We start from the raw sequence: 19,655 nt of genomic DNA, 5'->3' as shown, positions 1-19,655 counted from the left end.
GAACATCAGAGTATTGTCAATTGGTTATATGACTGACAGACAAGAACGGTTTAACCTAAAAATATCAAAATTGAAACTACTGCGGAAACAAAGACACCTGCATCTTGGATGCCCTTGAGGTAAGCTAAAACATACCAAAAATTTATTTCAAAGTGAACTCTCTCTTTAACATATACAAGATCTTGACCAAAAATGAATGCATCTCTTGATGTAAATAAATGTTGTGATGATATCAGTTGACTTTCAATGTTGATGCTTTTGACAGTTTTTTTTAAAGTTTTTTTATTTATGTCTACTTTTTTAAATCAGTCAATAAACTCACAGAGCACTGGTGAAGTGAAGCAAAGAAGAAGAGCAGAAAAAAACAATATAGAAGAATCATAACTAATATCGGTGTCAGTCATTGATGTTTATTTACTATTTTGAGGAGCTACTTTAGAATATCTTAACTGGAACAGACCACTAACTTTTTCATTTTATTTACATTTAGTGCAAGTTCAGTGTATAACTTTTTATTCACAAAAAGTACCTTTATTTAAGCTACTATAACTTTGTTTTATTTTAATTTTAATTGTTGCTTGCTTTCACTTCAGCAATAAAATCCTATGTGTCTTCTATTAAAAGAGGCCAGTGGTCCAAAGCTTTCATGAGTTTTTAAATCACCAAATGGAGTTTGAATGTCAAATAAAGGCCATATTGGCTACTGCACCTTAAACTCTCAAAGCATTTTGAATGTTTGGGACAAATTTGAAAGACAACTTGGTTGGATTTACCACTTTTTCAGTTTTAGGTGCCCAGGCACAGGCTTTATATTTAATAGAAAATAAAAATGAATGTAAAGCAGCACATTAAGTTCAGTAACCATTTAAGTTTGGATTTGTGATTTTCCAGTCTATGTTCAAGAATAGGGGTGCCAGGTGAGAGGCTAATGAGACTAACTAGTTATCTGGATTCCAAGACTACACTCTAAAAAATCTTGGGTTATTTTTCTACCGAAATTCTGGGTTGAACCTTTTGGGTAATTTTTTGGGGTTATTTTTTCAGTATTTGGGTAGTTTTTGTGTTACCAGATATCAGACATAACAACCCAGTGTTTGGGTAGTTTTCTTGTGTTCCCTAGATCTTGGGTCAGACATAACAACCCAGGGATTGAGTTATTTATCGCGGGCTTTTTGCGACCTCTTCAGGAGATAGCAGTGCAGCTCCGTCAAAATGGTGCATGTCTTCGGTAAAATACAGGTTTGTGTACATTTTATTTTATCTATAAATTTGTTATAGTGCTGTATATCGTTTAATTTTATGCAAAGTAACATACAGGGGTGCGATGTGAGTCAACTACACTAGTGTTGCGTGACTCGCGACGGTCTTTTCGCGTGATGGAAACGCCTGATGCCTTGCATAAAACTATATGATTTTATTAAAAAATATACAGAATATAAATACGTATGATGTTAAAATCTGTTCTCAGAACTGTACACTGTTTGTTTATGACCAGGTTATGGAGCCAGTCGCAGCATATTTCAGCTACGAGTGAAACACAGGGCGGCGGTCTGAAGTTAGAAGTTCCCGAGCTGAACACGACACAAGTGCCGGCACGAGATCCAGCGCCGTTACGGTGGAAACGGGACAACAGAGACTGGTCGATTACACTTGAATGACTTATAAATGTTCCATTTTTACTGATAATTTTGTTAAACAAGCTTAAATATTGGCAATATGAATTAAAAATGATATCAAATATACTATATACTGTAAAATATGCAAGCCAGTGGTTGTATCGAGTATTGTTTTTAAATTTAGAGGATTTAAGTTCATCAGTAGACATTAAATCATGTATGAAGTAAAAAAAAAAAAGAAAAAAGAAAAAAAGTAAAATGAATATTGAAAATGAATCACCTATGCTGTGTTAAATCAACCCATTATGCTGGGTTAAATAAACAACCCAATTGTTTTAAACCCAGTGTTTTTTAGAGTGATCATCTATAGCAGGCGTAGCCAACGTCAGTCCTGATGAGTGTTGCTCCAGCCCTGATAAAAACTCACATGTCTGTAGCTTTCTAGTAACCTTAATGCAGAGTTTCCACTGCACGATTTTTAAAGTAGTCGGGTCACTGTTCTTTCACCCTGCGGGACTATCCAGGGTAACATTCAGTTGCTGCTATATGTCTATGTGCACATTTCACGATGGATCGGCAACAGGGGGTTTCACATTGCATGACTTTACAAAAGAAAGAATCTTCTCTTTGGTTCACAAACTACATTTCACAACCAAACACACGCGAGACTGAAATTGTTATTAAAAATGGTAGCCTTGAAAAAAAAAAGCTTGCAATCCAAATTGTCTGTGCACTGATTTGCAATGAAAAGGAGAAAAAGGAGCAAATGGTTGGGGAGACGAGGGGAGCAAGGACTGTGTGTTCTGCAAAGAGAGTTGGGGGTAAATAAATAATTTTGCAATGTGCTGCTGGTCAAGCAAATGTGTGTGCTTTGTTTGATATAATTGTAAAGCTTGTGATATAACTGTAAAGCTTGTGATATAACTGTAAATCTTGTGATATAACTGTAAAGCTTGTCTGTTCTGATATTCTGGTCTATAACTTCTCCCCGAACTTCCCGCTGCCCTGTATCTTGATCTCTCATTGATCATCACTGATGTAATTTTCAGTCAGAACCAGTGGCGTAACTTTGTTTTAAAAAGTGGGAGGGCCGGTTTAAAAAAAAAAAAAAAAAAAAAAAAAAACGGGGGGGGGGGGGTGTTATGAACGCTAAATCATAAATCGATGTATGTACAATAACATTACGATGTCCAGCAATCGATTGAAATAGTGCATGGTTTTAATTTGTCGTTTAATGAGGTTTGATATATGTTGGTGTGGGTAAATCCATTATTAATACGTGTATTGAAATGGTCCAGTGGTAGAACCTTTGCCAAGCGTGTCAGAGGTTGTGGGTTCTAATCCACACTCGTATAGGTTTTTTTTTCTCATTAAAACCGATTATGTTTATCAGTGGTTGTATATCAGGCAAGCATACGTTTGTAAGCATTTTGTTTTGTAATTTCACCGGAACGAATAGAGAGTCTCCACAACGGATTGAAGCGCGTGTCCGAGTGGATACTGTGCGCGAGCCACAAGAGAACACAGTATCCACAGAGCACTTGGATCACTTGATTTCAAAAACAACACATTTCAGCGCTAGATCGCCTCTTACAAAAGAACTAAATGAATGCTCTGCTAGTTAACTGGAGATGTTTTATTTTTTTGATTTGGTACATTCGTGCCGTGAGATGTTTCAAAAGTGGTGGGGACAATATCGACCTTAGCAAAAAGTGGTGGGGACATGTCCCACCCTTCCCACCCATCCCACCTGCAAATTACGCCTATGGTCAGAACACATTTCACACAGCAAGATTTTCCAGATATTTAGCATGCCAAATATCTCACGGGCGTCGGCGACTCATCGACGAGTTTCTTTTAAATCATGTCTTTGATAATGCAAACTGCATGTTTGTCTCTCGCGTGAATGAGCACCGATTTGCCTCTGATTTGGGGCATTTGTCTGTGATTTGGCAAAATCTGTCGGCGAGTGAAAATCGGCGCTAAAATCTTTTAAGAACATTAGTGTGTCGACCAGATTTTTTACAGATCTTAATATTTCTTCATTTTTTCTTTACAAAGTGAATTACTAACATTTCAGAGAAAGTTACTTCTGTAATTTTCTCACCAGGTTAAGTAATTTCACATTCAAGTTTCACTATAGCAGATAGTTCAGCAGCTTCATGATACTCACACAAGGTCAGAGGTCACAGCAGGTCCATTACTGAACACAGGAGGATTCATCATGGAGTGGTTACTCTTCATGGACACACAGCTGAATCCTGAAGATGATCCATCACTGAACATAGGGGGATTCATCATGGAGTGGTTACTCTTCATGGACACACAGCTGAATCCTGGAGATTGTCCATCACTGAACACAGGGGGATTCATCATGGAGTGGTTACTCTTCATGGACACACAGCTGAATCCTGGAGATTGTCCATCACTGAACACAGGGGGATTCATCATGGAGTGGTTACTCTTCATGGACACACAGCTGAATCCTGGAGATTGTCCATCACTGAACATAGGGGGATTCATCATGGAGTGGTTACTCTTCATGGACACACAGCTGAATCCTGGAGATTGTCCATCACTGAACACAGGGGGATTCATCATGGAGTGGTTACTCTTCATGGACACACAGCTGGATACTGGAGATGGTCCATCACTGAACATAGTGGGATTCATCATGGAGTGGTTACTCTTCATGGACACACAGCTGGATACTGGAGATGGTCCATCACTGAACATAGTGGGATTCATCATGGAGTGGTTACTCTTCATGGACACACAGCTGAATCCTGGAGATGGTCCATCACTGAACATAGGGGGATTGATCATGGAGTGGTTACTCTTCATGGACACACAGCTGAATCCTGGAGATGGTCCATCACTGAACATAGGGGGATTGATCATGGAGTGGTTACTCTTCATAGACACACAGCTGGATACTGGAGATGGTCCATCACTGAACATAGTGGGATTCATCATGGAGTGGTTACTCTTCATGGACACACAGCTGAATCCTGGAGATGGTCCATCACTGAACATAGGGGGATTGATCATGGAGTGGTTACTCTTCATGGACACACAGCTGAATCCTGGAGATGGTCCATCACTGAACATAGGGGGATTGATCATGGAGTGGTTACTCTTCATGGACACACAGCTGGATACTGGAGATGGTCCATCACTGAACATAGGGGGATTGATCATGGAGTGGTTACTCTTCATGGACACACAGCTGAATCCTGGAGATGGTCCATCACTAAACATAGGGGGATCCATCATGGAGTGGTTACTCTTCATAGACACACAGCTGAATCCTGGAGATGGTCCATCACTGAACATAGGGGGATCCATCATGGAGTTGTTACTCTTCATGGACACACAGCTGAATCCTGAAGATGGTCCATCACTGAACTCAGGGGGATCCATCATGGAGATGTTACTCTTCATGGACACACAGCTGAATACTGGAGTTTCTGCTCTCTGAATGTCAACAGACACTTCCTCCTCTCTCTCCTCACACACACTCATTTTACAGGCAGTTTCTCCTCCTCCTCCTCTCTCTCCTCACACACACTCATTTTACAAGGACAGTTCTCCTCCTCCTCCTCCTAGATGAGAGACTTGATTTCAGAACTGTTTTTGGATACAGAGAACATACATAACTGAATTTGACACACTTAAGTAAATTAAAAATTAAAAATTAAAATTTTCTGTAAATTCACAGTTGAAATCAAAGTACAGCAGACGGGCTGTATTTCTGTACTTCATCCAATAGAGTGAAACACCACCAGAATAAATCATAGCTGTCTCTAATGCATACTAGAGTACATTTCACAGTGTGATTGGGCTTCTTTCAACACAAGCTTCAGCCGTCTAACCTCTTGTCCGTTTCATTGCCTTTCCCAGTTATAGTCAGTTAATAAAAACAGTTCAGCTTATAATGAAACATCAGGCATGTGTTTTGTTTTATTCAGTTGTGCAACTTCTAGATGTTTCTGATTTGTAAAAAAAATAATAAAGTGTCTTGTGTGTGTGAATAACATGTTTCATCAGCTGATTACCACATACTTATTCCTTACTCCAAAAAAAAGTGTTCAGTTTTCAATGTATTTATCTCCTAAACTGCTATTGAATATTGTGGATCTTTAAAATAACAGCAGGTCATTTTGTATTAAAATCATTTGTTACTGGATAATTAAGTTAAATCACAGGGGAGTTACAGGAGTTTTAAAATCCTCAAAAGAAGTAAATATACAAGACTGTCCCAGACTCCCAGGTCCAGAGATGGGACCAAGTCACACATGTGCAAGTCTCAAGTAAGTCTCAAGTCTTAACCTTCAAGTCTCAAGTAAGTCCCAAGTATTTTTTTCTTGGGCAAGTCAAGTCAAGTCAAGTCAAGTCAAGTCCTGTAGTAGGTCAAGTCAAGTCCAAGTCAAGTCACCTTATTATTGTAATTTTACCTGCAGAATCTGATCTAAATAAAGTGAAAAGACAAGACAAGACAAGACAAGAAGAAAGCCTTAAGTTTTCAAAAAAGCATTAGACATGTGACCCACTATTCTGCTTCATAAGGACCATGTTGACAATATGACATGACGTGGTTTAATGTAGCCTAAACAATGATTACCAAATTTCTCTCTCATAATCACTGAAAACAGTTAAAAAAAATCGAACCAAAAGTCAAATTATTATGGACGTTATCTGACATTAAGCGTTTCTGTTTCACATTTTGAGCAGGGCAGCGGAGCGGCTGTGGGTTGACTCCCCACGGTTCTCATGGGCTTTATATATAAGTCCTAACGTGAAAAAGCTTTATGGTTTAATGTACCTAAACAACGATTTAGGGGGGATTGGGGGGATGTAAAAAAAAATTATTGCATCACAATAAGTGTATTGTGATTGTGAAAACATTTTAGTAACTAAACTGAATTTTATTAGGTTTAGTGACAACATGTTACAATGGTTACATGGTACAATTTCTGGTAAGCTATGCTTTTTTATTATTTCAATTCAATTCTTGTGATTTGATTTAATATTGACTCATGTGGATAAATATTAGGTAGGCTACACAAGGTAGGCATTCATTTTTCTCAAGAAAAAAAAACAACTCACCTAATGTAAACAGACAGAGAGCCCTATCAGCTGGAAGTATTATTTAAAGGAGAAGTTCACTTTTAAAATGAAAATTCTGTCATCATATACTCACCCTCATGTTGTTTCAAACCTGTATGAATTTCTTTCTTCTGCTGAACAGGAAAGAAGATATTTAGAAGATTATCAGTAACCAGACAGTTTTTATTTTTTTCCTACTATGGAAGTCAATGGGACCCAAAAACTGTCTGGTTACTGATAATCTTCTAAATATATTCTGTTCTGTTCAGCAGAAGAAAGAAATTCATACAGGTTTGAAACAACATGAGGGTGAGTATATGATGACAGAATTTTCATTTTAAAAGTGAACTTCTCCTTTAAGGTTAAAAATAACTCAAATACATATAATGCGTTTTTTTTATTAATAACAACTTTATTTAATGATATAAGTAAAAATAAATAAGTAATATAGTACACATATTTAGCAAAATACTCTCTATAGCTCTTTTTTTCTAGCCAACTAACGTGCTGTAGCCTAGCCCATGTTATGGTCATCAAATGGCTTTCCTGAGGTAGCCTTTGTTATGTGACATAATTGTTCTCCAGCTGTTTGGTCGATATTATGTATGAGGAATATACATTTCGGTAAGTTGCACTGTATCTTTCAGTGTTCATTCTTGTTTATTTACTAGGTTGTAGAGACGATCGGTTCATGTGCCGCTAGGGATCTGTCGCGTCACATTTACAAGCGCCAAAACGCTATTTTTTGTTTGAATTTCATAATAAAAGTGACAGAATCTGAGAGCTGAGATTTTTTTATATCATAAGTAACCTGCTCTGTCTAGTCGGTCGGTATCCGTGTCCTCTTTGCTTCGCAATTTTTCTGTGCGTGAAAAAATGGATGTGTGTGAGAGCGTGTGAAAAGCGTCAACCGCGTGAGTCTCACTGTGAATGCGTGAGAGTTGGCAGCTCTGTGTTCGTCTTTTGCCATCTTGTGAATAATCCTTGAAGCCGAAAGCGATGACCATCGGTACCCCTCCGGCTGACATGTTGATGTGATATCTGATCTAAGTGGGCGTGGTGTGCGTAAGGTACGAGAGGGCATGACTGATGATAGTGTCGTGATCCAGTCATGACAGCGCTATTCTCAGCCTGCGCTCCAGCTGGGTAATCAACTTTATTTTTTTAAATTATTTATATATTTTATATTCAAACTGAAAACATGATGTGATTAACACTCAAGTCATTCAAGTCATCGTGTCTCAAGTCAAGTCAAGTCCCGAGTCTTTAACTTCCAAGTCCGAGTCAAGTCTCAAGTATTTTATTTTTTGTCAAGTCAAGTCACAAGTCATAAAAATAGCGACTCGAGTCGACTCGAGTCCAAGTCACCAAGTCACAAGTCCCCATGTCTGCCCAGGTCTGATAAATGCCAAAGCTCAGCGCCACAACACACACTAAATCCACACACTCTATCCCATCGGAGCAGTATTTGAGGCTAAGCGTATCCCTTCATGTTCAGGAATTTGCGTTGAAAAATTGAGAGATGTCAAGAAAAACTTATTTTCCTTTAGAAAGACTAAATTAATTGGATATTATATAATTTGGTTGTAAAATGTAAAGTGTTGCATAATTAATGGGTACCGAGATGAGTATGTATTTTGCTAAATAACCTAATTTATCATGACCTAATTAGAACCACTTCAATTAACCATGTATCTTCAGTCACACAGGAACTGCTGAACAGACATCTATAAGATGATATTAGTAAGTAAATACATCTAAATATATAAAAAGTTACTTGTATTTTATGCGTTTCTCATCGGGTATAAAAAGTTCCCCAAACACACTTCCGGTCTTCTCACATCAAGTGCAAAGACCGTGGGTCTTGGGACAGGCCCTCATTTATACTTTCTTCATATTTTCAGTGGTCTAAACATTATCTATTTTTGTCTCAGAGCATTCATGTACATAATGCTATGTTTGAACGTGTTTATCCCCCAAATAGTTATTATAAGGATTAACAATTCACATAATAAAAGTCAAATCAGGATCGATGTAAATAAGACTAAAAATAATATTACAAAATAACATATTAAATGATCCTGTTAAAAATCGATGATTATTATCAAACATCGTTCACTGTTACAGTTTCCGTGAAGTGAGTTTCGATTGTATATCGATCAAACTGAGAAACGTGACCTTGTTTGAGTTTAAGTTCGACATGTTTAGAGTAAATGCTCCGTATTAATACAGCTTAAAAATGTTTTAACGAACTTACAGTAACCCATGAACTTCGAAGACATTTGTGTTTCTGAATCTTCTGAAATGGCGTCTACAGTAGCTGACGACTGCTGTGCTTTTGGTTTCACTATATGAGTCACGTGAGTTCCGCTAAAAACAAGCTCCGCCCCAAACTGAACTGAACGTGGTGACGTGCTACACGATCTACTGCAGAGCCAGTTGAAAAAAAAAAAAAAAGATACAATTAATTAACGTTAAAAAATGTCAATGATTATATCACTATTAAACCTGGCACATAAATTCATGTGAATTTGGTAAAAGCTTATTTAAAGCTTGTTAATATTATGCTAGAGCTTATAGTTGTCCAGTGATTTCAATCACAGGAGTTTATGGTCCTGATGTGACTGAGGAAATCTCTCTCATTCTGTTTAATGATTGCTCTGCTGTTTTTCCTTTTAAACCTTACAGTATGTTTAATGTTACAGTGTCTTGATTTTTTGAATAATATGTCATTGTGCTTTAGCCTATCTTTTATCATCATTCACCATCATCATCCCTGTACCTCTCTCATTTAAGATTCTGGCTACACATAATTTATTGTTGTTTTTAACTGTTCTTGTGTGTTTCCCCATGTGACATCAGACAGATCATATTATTCCATATCCGACACTGTATTTCATTTACATGCTGTAAATGTTGTACATGCAGTGTGTGTTATAAGTTTGAGAGTTTGAATTCACCATAATAAATGACGAGATGAAGAAAGGCATTCAAACAAGAGTAAGTCCATGTGAAAACAACTGAAATCTGTGTGACATAATATTGAACAGATGTTTATTAAAGAGGAGAGTGAAGTCATGAGTTGTTCCGATGAATGCACCATGAAACATGAAGATACTGATATAGGCTACTTCATTTTTGGCTAATGGGAGAAATAGGCCTATTAAAGGGTTAGTTCACCCAAAAATGAAAATTCTGTCAGTAATTACTCTCCCTCATGTTGTTCCAACCCCGTAAGACCTGTGTTCATCTTCGGAACACAAATTAAGATATTTTTGATTAAATCTGAGAGTTGTCTCACTCCTCCATAGGCTTCTAAGGGACTGAAACTTGCTGGCCCAGAAAATGTATTAAAGACATCATTAATATAGTCCAAGTGACTCCAGTGGCTCGATCTTAAGTTTATAAAGCGACGAGAATACTTTTTGTGCGCAAAAACAAACAAAAATAATGACTTTATTCCACTTTTCATTTCCTTCTCTCTGGGCCTAGAGTCTTTTCACGTAGTGTTTAAGCGTAGCGCGTCTGTGTTGTACGTCACCACGTAGGCTCACTATTGGCCGACGCAGGTCATGTGTGTGATGCGTGGTGACGTGCAACACAGAAGCGCTACGCTTAAACACTACGTATGAAAGCGCTACGCTACGCTAAAGCACTAAGCTACGCATGAGTTCATAATCATGACAACAGTGTTTTGGGAGCCTGAAAACACAAATTTTCTCTGTGTAACTACATAAACACGGGCTGCCTCCGAAATCGTAAAATAGTTGGCAAAAGCAGAATGTGACAAAAGAAGTATGTCTGAATTCACGGTAATTATAAAAGAGCAGGCAGAAAGCCCCTGGATGAGATTCTGGTGTGTATATGATGGACACTTTACTATCCCATGAGGCCACGGGAGAGGATTTGTGAATGACTGTGTGAACGGGATTGTTTTTGACAACGTTGTTGTCTGTATGTGAAACTTTTTGAAAAACGCAAAGGAAAAACTTTAAATTTAAATTTGAAATTTAAATTTGTCGTGTATGTAAACATACCTTTAAAAAACATAAAATAACTATGAAATGCATCTAATTGATCATTAAAACTTTAAACATCAACCAGATTTGTTATTAATCTAAGACAACTTTAATCAAACTTTACCATATAAAAGATATAAAAGGTTGCAGTAGCTACTTGACTCTTGTAGCTTCTGCCATTAAACCAACAGTTTTTTTTATTTTTTTTATTTCCTTTCATTTTAATTTCCACAGTTTGATATTTTAATTTTAGACCTGATAGAAATGCAAGAAGAAAGTGAAGAACTGAATGGAGTGGAGAAACATCAGTATCAGACGCCTCATCGATTCATAAGAGGAAGCCTGAAGAGACACATGAGGATCCACAGCGGAGAGAAGCCCTTCATGTGCCACGAGTGTGGAAAGAGCTTCACACAGACAGTAGATCTGAAACCCATCAGCGTCCTCGCTCTGGAGGAAGATCACTGAACTGTGAAGCTTCAGCATCAGTCCTGAAAACACCTGAAGATTCCTGCAAACAAGAGCAGAAGAGCCGCAGAGAAACACTACTGTGAGATCTCACGTGTGCTTCCAGTGGGAAAGCCTTTTCTAAAACCTACGACCTGGAGCGCCACCAAAGAATCCACACTGGAGAAAAGCCCTACGAGTGCTTCCGGTGTGGAAAGAGTTTCAATCCGTCCGGATCCCTGAAAGCACACGAGAGGGTTCATCCTGGAGAGAAGCCGTTCCTCTGCCATTCATGTGGGACGAGCTTCAACCAACCAGCTTCTCTAAAGACTTGTCAGGAAAAGCATTGACTATAGAGTTAATTATTCAGACGCTAATTATTTCTGACGTGATGAAACTGTTGGGATTCGACTGGCGTCCCAATCAGGAATGTCCGTGTTTTTCAGAGTCATGTGGAAACTTAATTCATGTTTGATTCAGTATCTTTGAGTTTACATGGAGGAATTATTAGAAATGTTTTTGTTTTTTTACATTTCTTTGACCATACTGATGTTGTGTTGAAATGAACATTTGTGCATTCAGGCTTTTTATGAAGGTATTTATTCTGCTTTAAAACAATTACATCACCGCCAAACCACCGTGACTGAGAGACTATGAGAAGAAAGAGAAGAACATCCAAAAATCATGTTCAAATGGGCCGTTATAATGACAGCAACAGGTTTGTGAAGCATAACGTTTTTTTCAATATGTTTTCAAATAATTCAAATAATATTTCAATTATTTGAATCTCAGGCTGCTGAATAAGACCATGTATGATTTTATTTATGTGTGTAAATATAATACATTTATATGTAAATTGATATAGATTTCCAGACGGTTTGACTGGCTTATTACTGCAGTGATGAATCAGCTGTTGCTTTACATATAGAGATGGTATAGGAACTAGAAATACTGAAATTGGACTCTGTTTTTTAACAACTTTAAACTAAATTTTATTGCTGTGAAATGCCACAACTTTTCTAGATGGTTTTCTTTTCTGGTTTAGAAGTAATATTTCTGGTAATAATAGTACCAAGTAATGTTAACAATCACAACATAAGTTTTTTTTTTTTTTTTTTTTTACGCCAGTCATTTAAATGTTAGATTTATAAATGTAAAGGTGATTCATGGAGAACTAAATAGATTTTCTTCCTCTGAAATCCCTAATGCCTCTATGAGGAGACATGGATACTGTAATGGTGTTTATAGGATAACCAGTCGAAACAATAACAGGAAAAATACTTGTAATAAATAAGGCATCTGTTGCATCTTATAACAAAAGTCAATCTGTATTGTACAGTGGCTGAAAGTACATGAAATTACCACAAATAAAATGAAGGAAAGCCTTGAATTTTTTTATGACCAACAAGTTTGATGTAGTTTTAATCAAATCAAGTCAAAGACTGTCAGTCCTCTAACATGATTACTGAACTTTGGATGTAGTTGTTCATGATTTGACACAAACTCTGGGTTGTACGATCTTTAAAGTGTTAGTTCATCCAAAAATGAAAATTAGTCCATGATTTACTCCTAGGTGTATATGACATTCTTCTTTCAGACGAATACAATCAGAGTTATTTTAAAAATGTCGGAATATTGGAGACCGTTGTCGTGAAGTGTTTTTCAGAGAAATTAGTATGTGAACAGCGTCTGCAATATATCTGCAAACATATTATGGTATATTTATGCTTCAGTAGAGTAAAGAAGTTACATTTAACATGCGTATGGGAAATAATACTCACCGCATACGCACTGCAAACTGAGTATGTGTTAAGCCTGCGTGAAACTGTTGCGGGAGAGACGCACTCTAATAACTGCATTACTAACTGCTATTAATGGCTCAAGCCTCGTTACTAGCTCGAAAAGGACGAGGCTTGGGATGAGATCAGCTCAGTTTGTTTGCAATCCCATTTGCTGACACTAGAAGTGCACTTGCCGCATGTCATACATAATTCAAGAGCCTTCGCCATAGGATTGAGTATGAGGTCTCTGTGGAACAAAAAAGGGTGTTTCCTAATTATTGGGCGTCTTCAAACTGAAATAGGAGTTTCCCTGATTTGCTTAAATTGAGTGGGCGATTCCCAAATAAATTTTTCCCATCAACCAACCCCAATATTTGATGTGGAGAAGCCCAAGCACCGTCTGCTTCTGAAAGATCGCCTGCATATGAATGTAAGTGGATTGTTGCCAATTTGTTTAAAGGGACTATGTGTAGCTTTTTAGGTATTTTATTATCTAAAATCAATATTGTTATTAATAAATATGCCCTCAATGGTGTACAAATATATGCCAATGATCAGACTAATCCTCGTAAACGAAGAATTTATTATCTTTATATACATGGGACGGGTAGGTCCACGAGGCTCATGTAGTTCCACCATCTTGAAAAAGTATAATAGCAGAGAGGGACAAAAAGTACTAGGCCAACGCGTTTCCACAACGCGTTTTTGTTCAGAGCCAGCGTCACGTGACTGAAACCAGCAGAAGCGGAGGAGCAGAGCAGTGAGAGGCGCTTGTCACTGCCGCGGCAAGTTTAAAAGGATGCACTGCACGGTCATTTATACACCGTTCATTCATACATATGCTGAGTCACAGGATAAGGAGTCCTCGTCGTCGAAAAAGTCCTAAATCGACCGTAAAAGGAAACGTGACCGGAGATTACAAAAACAAGGGTTAATGTCGGGATAGCTAATGCAGGAGAAAGCTTTCAAAAGAGACCCTGAAGTTGCCTGCTTTCTTCTCGACAGGTAAGTCAATGTTACGATCTTAATTACAAGCTTATTTTTCATTGCTTGGTTGTGAACTTTATTATATAGACAGTAGAACATTTATAGTTAAAAGTTAAACAGGCTCTTTGATGAATAGCAGCTATTGAGTAAAGTAGAGAATGCTCTGATGATGATGATGATGATATCTAACAATGCACGTACTTCCAAAAATTTAACAAGTAAAGGAGGCATTACTATTTTTTTCGTTGTTTCAAGTTTCAGTTTGTTTTAAATAACAAACCTGTTCACCCGAAGGAAAACTCGAAGTGCTATTATAAGACATCCTGTCATAGCTTTTTGGTACATAACGGCAACCGTAGATGCAACGCGCATTTGGAAAAGTGAGGCACTGGAGAGCATTATTCGTTTGAATGCAAAATACAATTTCACCACTAGATTGGAGAAATTCCTGCACAATGTCCCTTTAACGTTTTTGATTAATTTGTTACTGTCCTAGCTTGCTACCCACTAAGTTATAAAAAGCTTCAAACAATCTACTTCCAGTCACAATCTAGCGTGAAGCATTAGCCTATATTTGCTATTTGATGTAGCCTACATGTGTTTCTCCCTTTAGCCTCGAAACCTTCGTTTTACCACTGCATTGTAGATAATGGTAGCTTGCTTAACTTTCCTGTCACCAAATTTTCAATCAATTCAAGAATCAATTCAATTAAATAATTAACTAATTTACAATTGTTAATTGAGATTAACCAGCTAGTTAGTTTGTCAGGTTAAATGCTATAATTAATTGTTTCTAGTCAAATATAGTGGGAAGAACGTGTCTTAAAAATGTGTGGATATTTTCTCTTTGTGGCTATTCAGCACATAACAATTCAGCGGAGAGGTAAAGATCAACCACAGCGCTGTCATGCAGATGCTAATTTATTCACATGCCCTTTCTGCACGTGTGACATATACAAGCCAAGCCAGTATCATCAAAAAATGACCCATATAGCTGGACATAAACTATGATCTGTTGAACATGGAGGTGAGTGTGTAAGCATAGCTTCAAATATGTCTATAAAATATATATTTTTTAAACATGTACTAACAAAGACATTTTTTTTCACCTCAGTTTTAGATTGTGTTATATACAGCTGTGGTCAAAAGCAGAGGGGTTACCAGGATGTCATGTTTGGGGGGCATTTGGCTTGTTTGGGGGGGGCAACATAAACAATTGGAAAAAAAATTGGCACAAAATTAAGCTATAGCCTATACACAATTTGTTTTAGTGCAGATCTTTTTATAAGCCAGGAACCCAGAGATAGGCACAGGACCCCTATTAGACTATAGGGCTATCACATAAAAGTTAGTTAAACCAGGTCAACATTAAAAATCAAAAGGCCACATATTTTCACTGCTGTCAATATCCACAGATCTACATAAAAAAAGGTGCCCTAAAAGAGAATCTTTGCAAAAAAAAAAAAAATCTGCTTTTACTGGAGATCTACAACCAGTCGCTCATCCAGTAGAATCAGCAGCTCCACTAGTGATTAAGAGAAAGGTGTCCTCACTGTGGAGTGAGCCTGAATTCAAAAAAAAAAAAAAAAAAACCATTGAGCGGAAATATGTTATAGCAAAAAACGTTTCGTGGGCCCTGTATCCCCATTCATGTGGCGAAAAGAATTTGGGGCTCATCAAATATGTGTGAAATGGATATCTGCAACGCTGGTTCTGCAATGGTACAAAGGAGTGACCTTTTGGTTACACCATGTGTTCATCTGAGATCAGTGGACTTCTCCAGTGCTATTGTGTCTAATGAAGATTATCAGAGGACGTGTTAACTGAGATGGTTGAGCAAAAATGGTTTGGTGACAAAAGGAAAAAATCAATGCCTTAAACGGCGAGATCAGGCTAAAAGTACCGGGGACACATTTACTAGCTTTGTTACTATTGGAGGCCCCAACTACAAGTATTATATATCAGTATATGAGCCAAAGGTTTCACATTACAGTAGACTGGGCAGAATTACAATTCCAAGACAAACACTTGGCATTGCCCTTGTATCAAAGGTAGGAAATCATGCCTGCATAAGAGCATTGCAAAACGGTGTCTCTTTCAAATGAAGCGCTTCAAAGTAATAACTAATTTAGACCTGTATGGTGAAGATTGGTTTTCATCTTACCATCATCACTTTTAAATTGTAAAATGTAAGAAGCTGTAAAGAAATTCATAGCGAGTTGTTGAAGGTGTAAAATACCTTTAGCTTCATTAATTCATCACTAAGTCTTTCCTCTGTCATGTCCGTTTCAGCGATGAGGTCTTGTGCACTTGAGCTCTGCACTGTTTGCCACTGTGTTTAACACAGTTGGTGCCTTGCGTGTATGTCTGCCGATCCAGGGGTCCAGTGCTCAAAACTGGGTTTTATGTTGTAAGGATTTCTGTCCCCAGCTAAGACCATTCAGGAAATAAAGTAGCAAAACCAACTCATGAAACAGGACTTTTTTTGTTTTTTTGAAGAAAATTAGTTAATGTTCATTTGCAATAAACTCTTTACATATTGTAAATAATGGCAACAGATCTACGTCCAGCCGCACACAGTGGATCTGCATGATGTGAAGAACTCACAAAGTATTCACAAGAGACTGAAGTTGTTTACATTCTTGTGTATAATTGTCATGTTTCATGAAAGAAAAAACCTCCAGTAATAAACTTACATTTCAACAAGCCAGTTGTAATCCTCTCCATTGAAAGAGTCTCCCAGAAGTCCTCTGAATTCACCTCCCCATTGCAGGTTTCATGTAGTTCACTTATGTCACTGACTGGATAAAGAAGAGAAATTACATTTACACATCTTAGCTGCAAAACAGAAAATAAAATAAATAAATAAACCTGTGACTTTTGTACTACCTGCCATGCTGAACACTCCCTTTCTGTGTAAATCCATTACAACAACTGGAGGATGATGACCACGTTTTAGACATGAAAGGTTATAATCATAAATATGCATGAAAAAACTGACTCTTTTGGGTAAGGCACATGTGATGTCCTTTGCTTCCAACTGACACATGAGCCTTAGTGAGAATAGACATAAGAACAAGTATCAGTGTTAGTTCAGGATGAAAAATCTTAAGACTAATGTTTTTTCCATTTCACAAATAACTAATGATGGGCTGTCATTTAATGCCCTCACAGCAAAATCCCCAGTGTTAAATCAACACTCCTCGGTGTACATATAGGTCCAACTACAGAGTGTTAAAAATTAACACTGAAGCGGTGTTGAAGTTAATGAGATAATTAAGTGATGATTGGCCATTAGTGGTGACACCTAATGTTAATAAGAATCATTGAAGGAAAGTAATCATTGAAAGTAATCAAATCATTGACTCTACAGTCTCTATGGTCAATACTCCTGTTGGCAAATTATGCTTTGCTTCTCCCTGTAAAAACAATCGATCAGTCCGTTCACTTTTTCAGCAAAACATTGTTACTTTACCGTCTGTGACAACTTACTGGAATAATGCAGTTGGTAATATCTGTTGGAAAAAAGTTTGGATGCTTCCATATCTTTATTTTTTTTAACCAATAAAGTAAAAGAGATTTATTTTAAAATAATTCATAAAAAACTGTAGGTCATCTTTTTTTTTTCTTTTTTTTGGTATTGTCCATTTACCTAAATGATTTGGCAAGATGTCTTAGGATTTATTAGGTCTGAAATCTATAATGAATGTGTGTTGTATTGGAAGGATGTGGTCGTAGGCTTTGTAGATTATAATCAATCTAAAAAAGGTATTTTTTATGTAATTAATCTGATCTTGTTACTAGCAAAGTTTCATACTCATAAATCTAAATATTTAAATATGAAAAATACCTCTTTTCAATTAAGTTGTCTGAGAACAAAAAGGCCTTAAAAACATTATCTGTTTGTAATTCTTTTCCTTTTTCAGTGTCATGTAATTCTCATATATGATTTATCAATATGTTTAATTTACATGATTCCCCCCTTTGTGATTTTGATTTTATTTGTTTTAGTTCTGTTGTTGTCTGTTATTATCTGTATATTGTTTTAAGCATACAATAATAATAATAATAAAAAAATCCCTTCTCGGTGCATCAAAAAGTGGCCTCACAAAATGACGATTTTACCCATTTTTAAAAAATTTTTTATTGAAAACATTATATAAACAGTCACAATAAAAAACAAAACAAAACAAAAAAGAGACAGGGGTATAACTAATCAGAAAAAAAAATTACATATTAAAGGAAAAGATTAAAAGATTTACATATTTTAATTGTTTTTAAAGCCTTCTTGTTACATGAGTCAGAGATAGTCCCAAAGTAATGTTGTACTTCAGTAATCAAAACATAGAAAAGTGGTTTCTGACCTGAAAATTTACATTTATGTATATAAAATTTTGTTAACGGGATATACACGATGGATAATTCGAAAGGAATCTTCTCTTATCTTATTAGTAATTAAGTATCTATTTGGAGTTAGCCAGACTTTTTTCCAGACAATATTGGGAAGAAAAGCATTCCAATAAACTGTGACATTTGGAATAGAAACATATTCATTAAGAAATAATTGACGTATTGATCTGTTAGAAGAAGAGGATGAAAAGCAATATTTCCCCACCACTGTAACTTTAGGATCTAAAGGAGGTAAAGAAGAGGGATAGGGGATATGTTGAAACAGTCTAATAACTCCAGATGGAATGGCATCAAAAACAATAGCAAATTCTGTAGGGGTAATGGGAATGTTTAAACGATTAAGAAATTCTTCATAATTTAATAAATGGCCATGTGCATTAAACAACTGACTTACAAGCAAAATATCAGCCTCAAACCAGCGCTGGAAGAAAAGAGATTTGTTTTTATACAGAATATCACGATTATTCCATATAAAATATTTATGAGGAGAAAAGTTGTGCTTGTATATCAGAGACCAGGCAAGAAGGATCTGCTTATGAAATTTAGATAATTTAGCTGGTATTTTTTTCAACATTATAATTACAAAGCAATAAAAAATTAAAACCACCAAATTTGGAGAAAATATAATGTGGAATGAAGTTCCAAATCGAGGTAAGATTTTTGAGAAAGTTTTTGGCCCAATTAATTTTAAGAGTATTATTGAATGTACAAAAGTCTAACAACATGAGGCCACCATCTAAATAAGAATTTAAAACAACAGATTTCTTGATATAATGTATGCCATTTTTCCATATGAATTTAAATAACATTTTGTCAATACTTTTGATAGTGTTGTTATCCACATGGAGCGACTGAGCAGCATATGAAAGTCTGGAGATACCTTCCGCTTTAGCAAGTAATATTCTTCCCCTCAGAGATAAGTCTCTCTGTAGCCATAAATTACATTTTCTTTGGGTTTTCTCCATAATAGGGGGAAAATTACATGCACATCTATCAATTTGATTTTTACAAATAGAGATACCTAGATAAGATATCTTATCTTTAATTGGAATATTATTAATTATAGTTAGGTTACATTCTTTAATTGAAAGTAGTTCACATTTAGACAAATTTAAAAAAAGACCAGAAGCTTTAGAAAATCTCTCAACAGTGCTGACTGCAAACGGGACCCAAGAGGCATCTCTTAAAACAAGAGCAGTGTCATCTGCCAACTGGCTGATCTTTATTTCCCTTTCTGCAATGAGAATCCCTTTCAAGGCACTTTTATTAATATAATGAGAGAAAAC

The 19,655-nt window shown here is 36.6% G+C and overlaps 1 protein-coding gene and 1 long non-coding RNA gene across 2 annotated transcripts in view; both read right to left on the bottom strand.

Annotated features, from left to right (window-relative positions):
* The window catches only part of LOC308687844 (uncharacterized protein), a 53,240-nt gene extending 44,190 nt beyond the window's left edge, over window positions 1–9,050 (bottom strand). The window contains exons 1-2 of the mRNA XM_081360673.1: window positions 8,983–9,050; window positions 3,790–5,246 (exon numbers count right to left, since the gene is read on the bottom strand). Coding sequence (XP_081216799.1) covers window positions 3,790–5,141 — 1,352 coding nt within the window. The 5' untranslated portion in view covers window positions 5,142–5,246; window positions 8,983–9,050. The remainder of the gene's footprint in view (window positions 1–3,789; window positions 5,247–8,982) is intronic.
* A 1,680-nt stretch (window positions 9,051–10,730) lies between these two features.
* LOC308687887 lies at window positions 10,731–17,169 on the bottom strand. Its single transcript, XR_014029813.1, has 3 exons — window positions 16,849–17,169; window positions 16,656–16,760; window positions 10,731–11,255 (listed from the first exon to the last, which is right to left on the bottom strand). It is a non-coding gene; the product is annotated as an uncharacterized lncRNA (long non-coding RNA).
* Between the last annotated feature and the right edge of the window lie 2,486 nt (window positions 17,170–19,655).

Source organism: Scardinius erythrophthalmus (genome assembly GCF_964197995.2).
Source record: "Scardinius erythrophthalmus genome assembly, chromosome: 1".
In the NCBI taxonomy this organism is placed as follows: domain Eukaryota; kingdom Metazoa; phylum Chordata; class Actinopteri; order Cypriniformes; family Leuciscidae; genus Scardinius; species Scardinius erythrophthalmus.
Note: the sequence above shows the minus strand (reverse complement) of the source record. Positions and strands in the feature narration are given on the sequence as shown.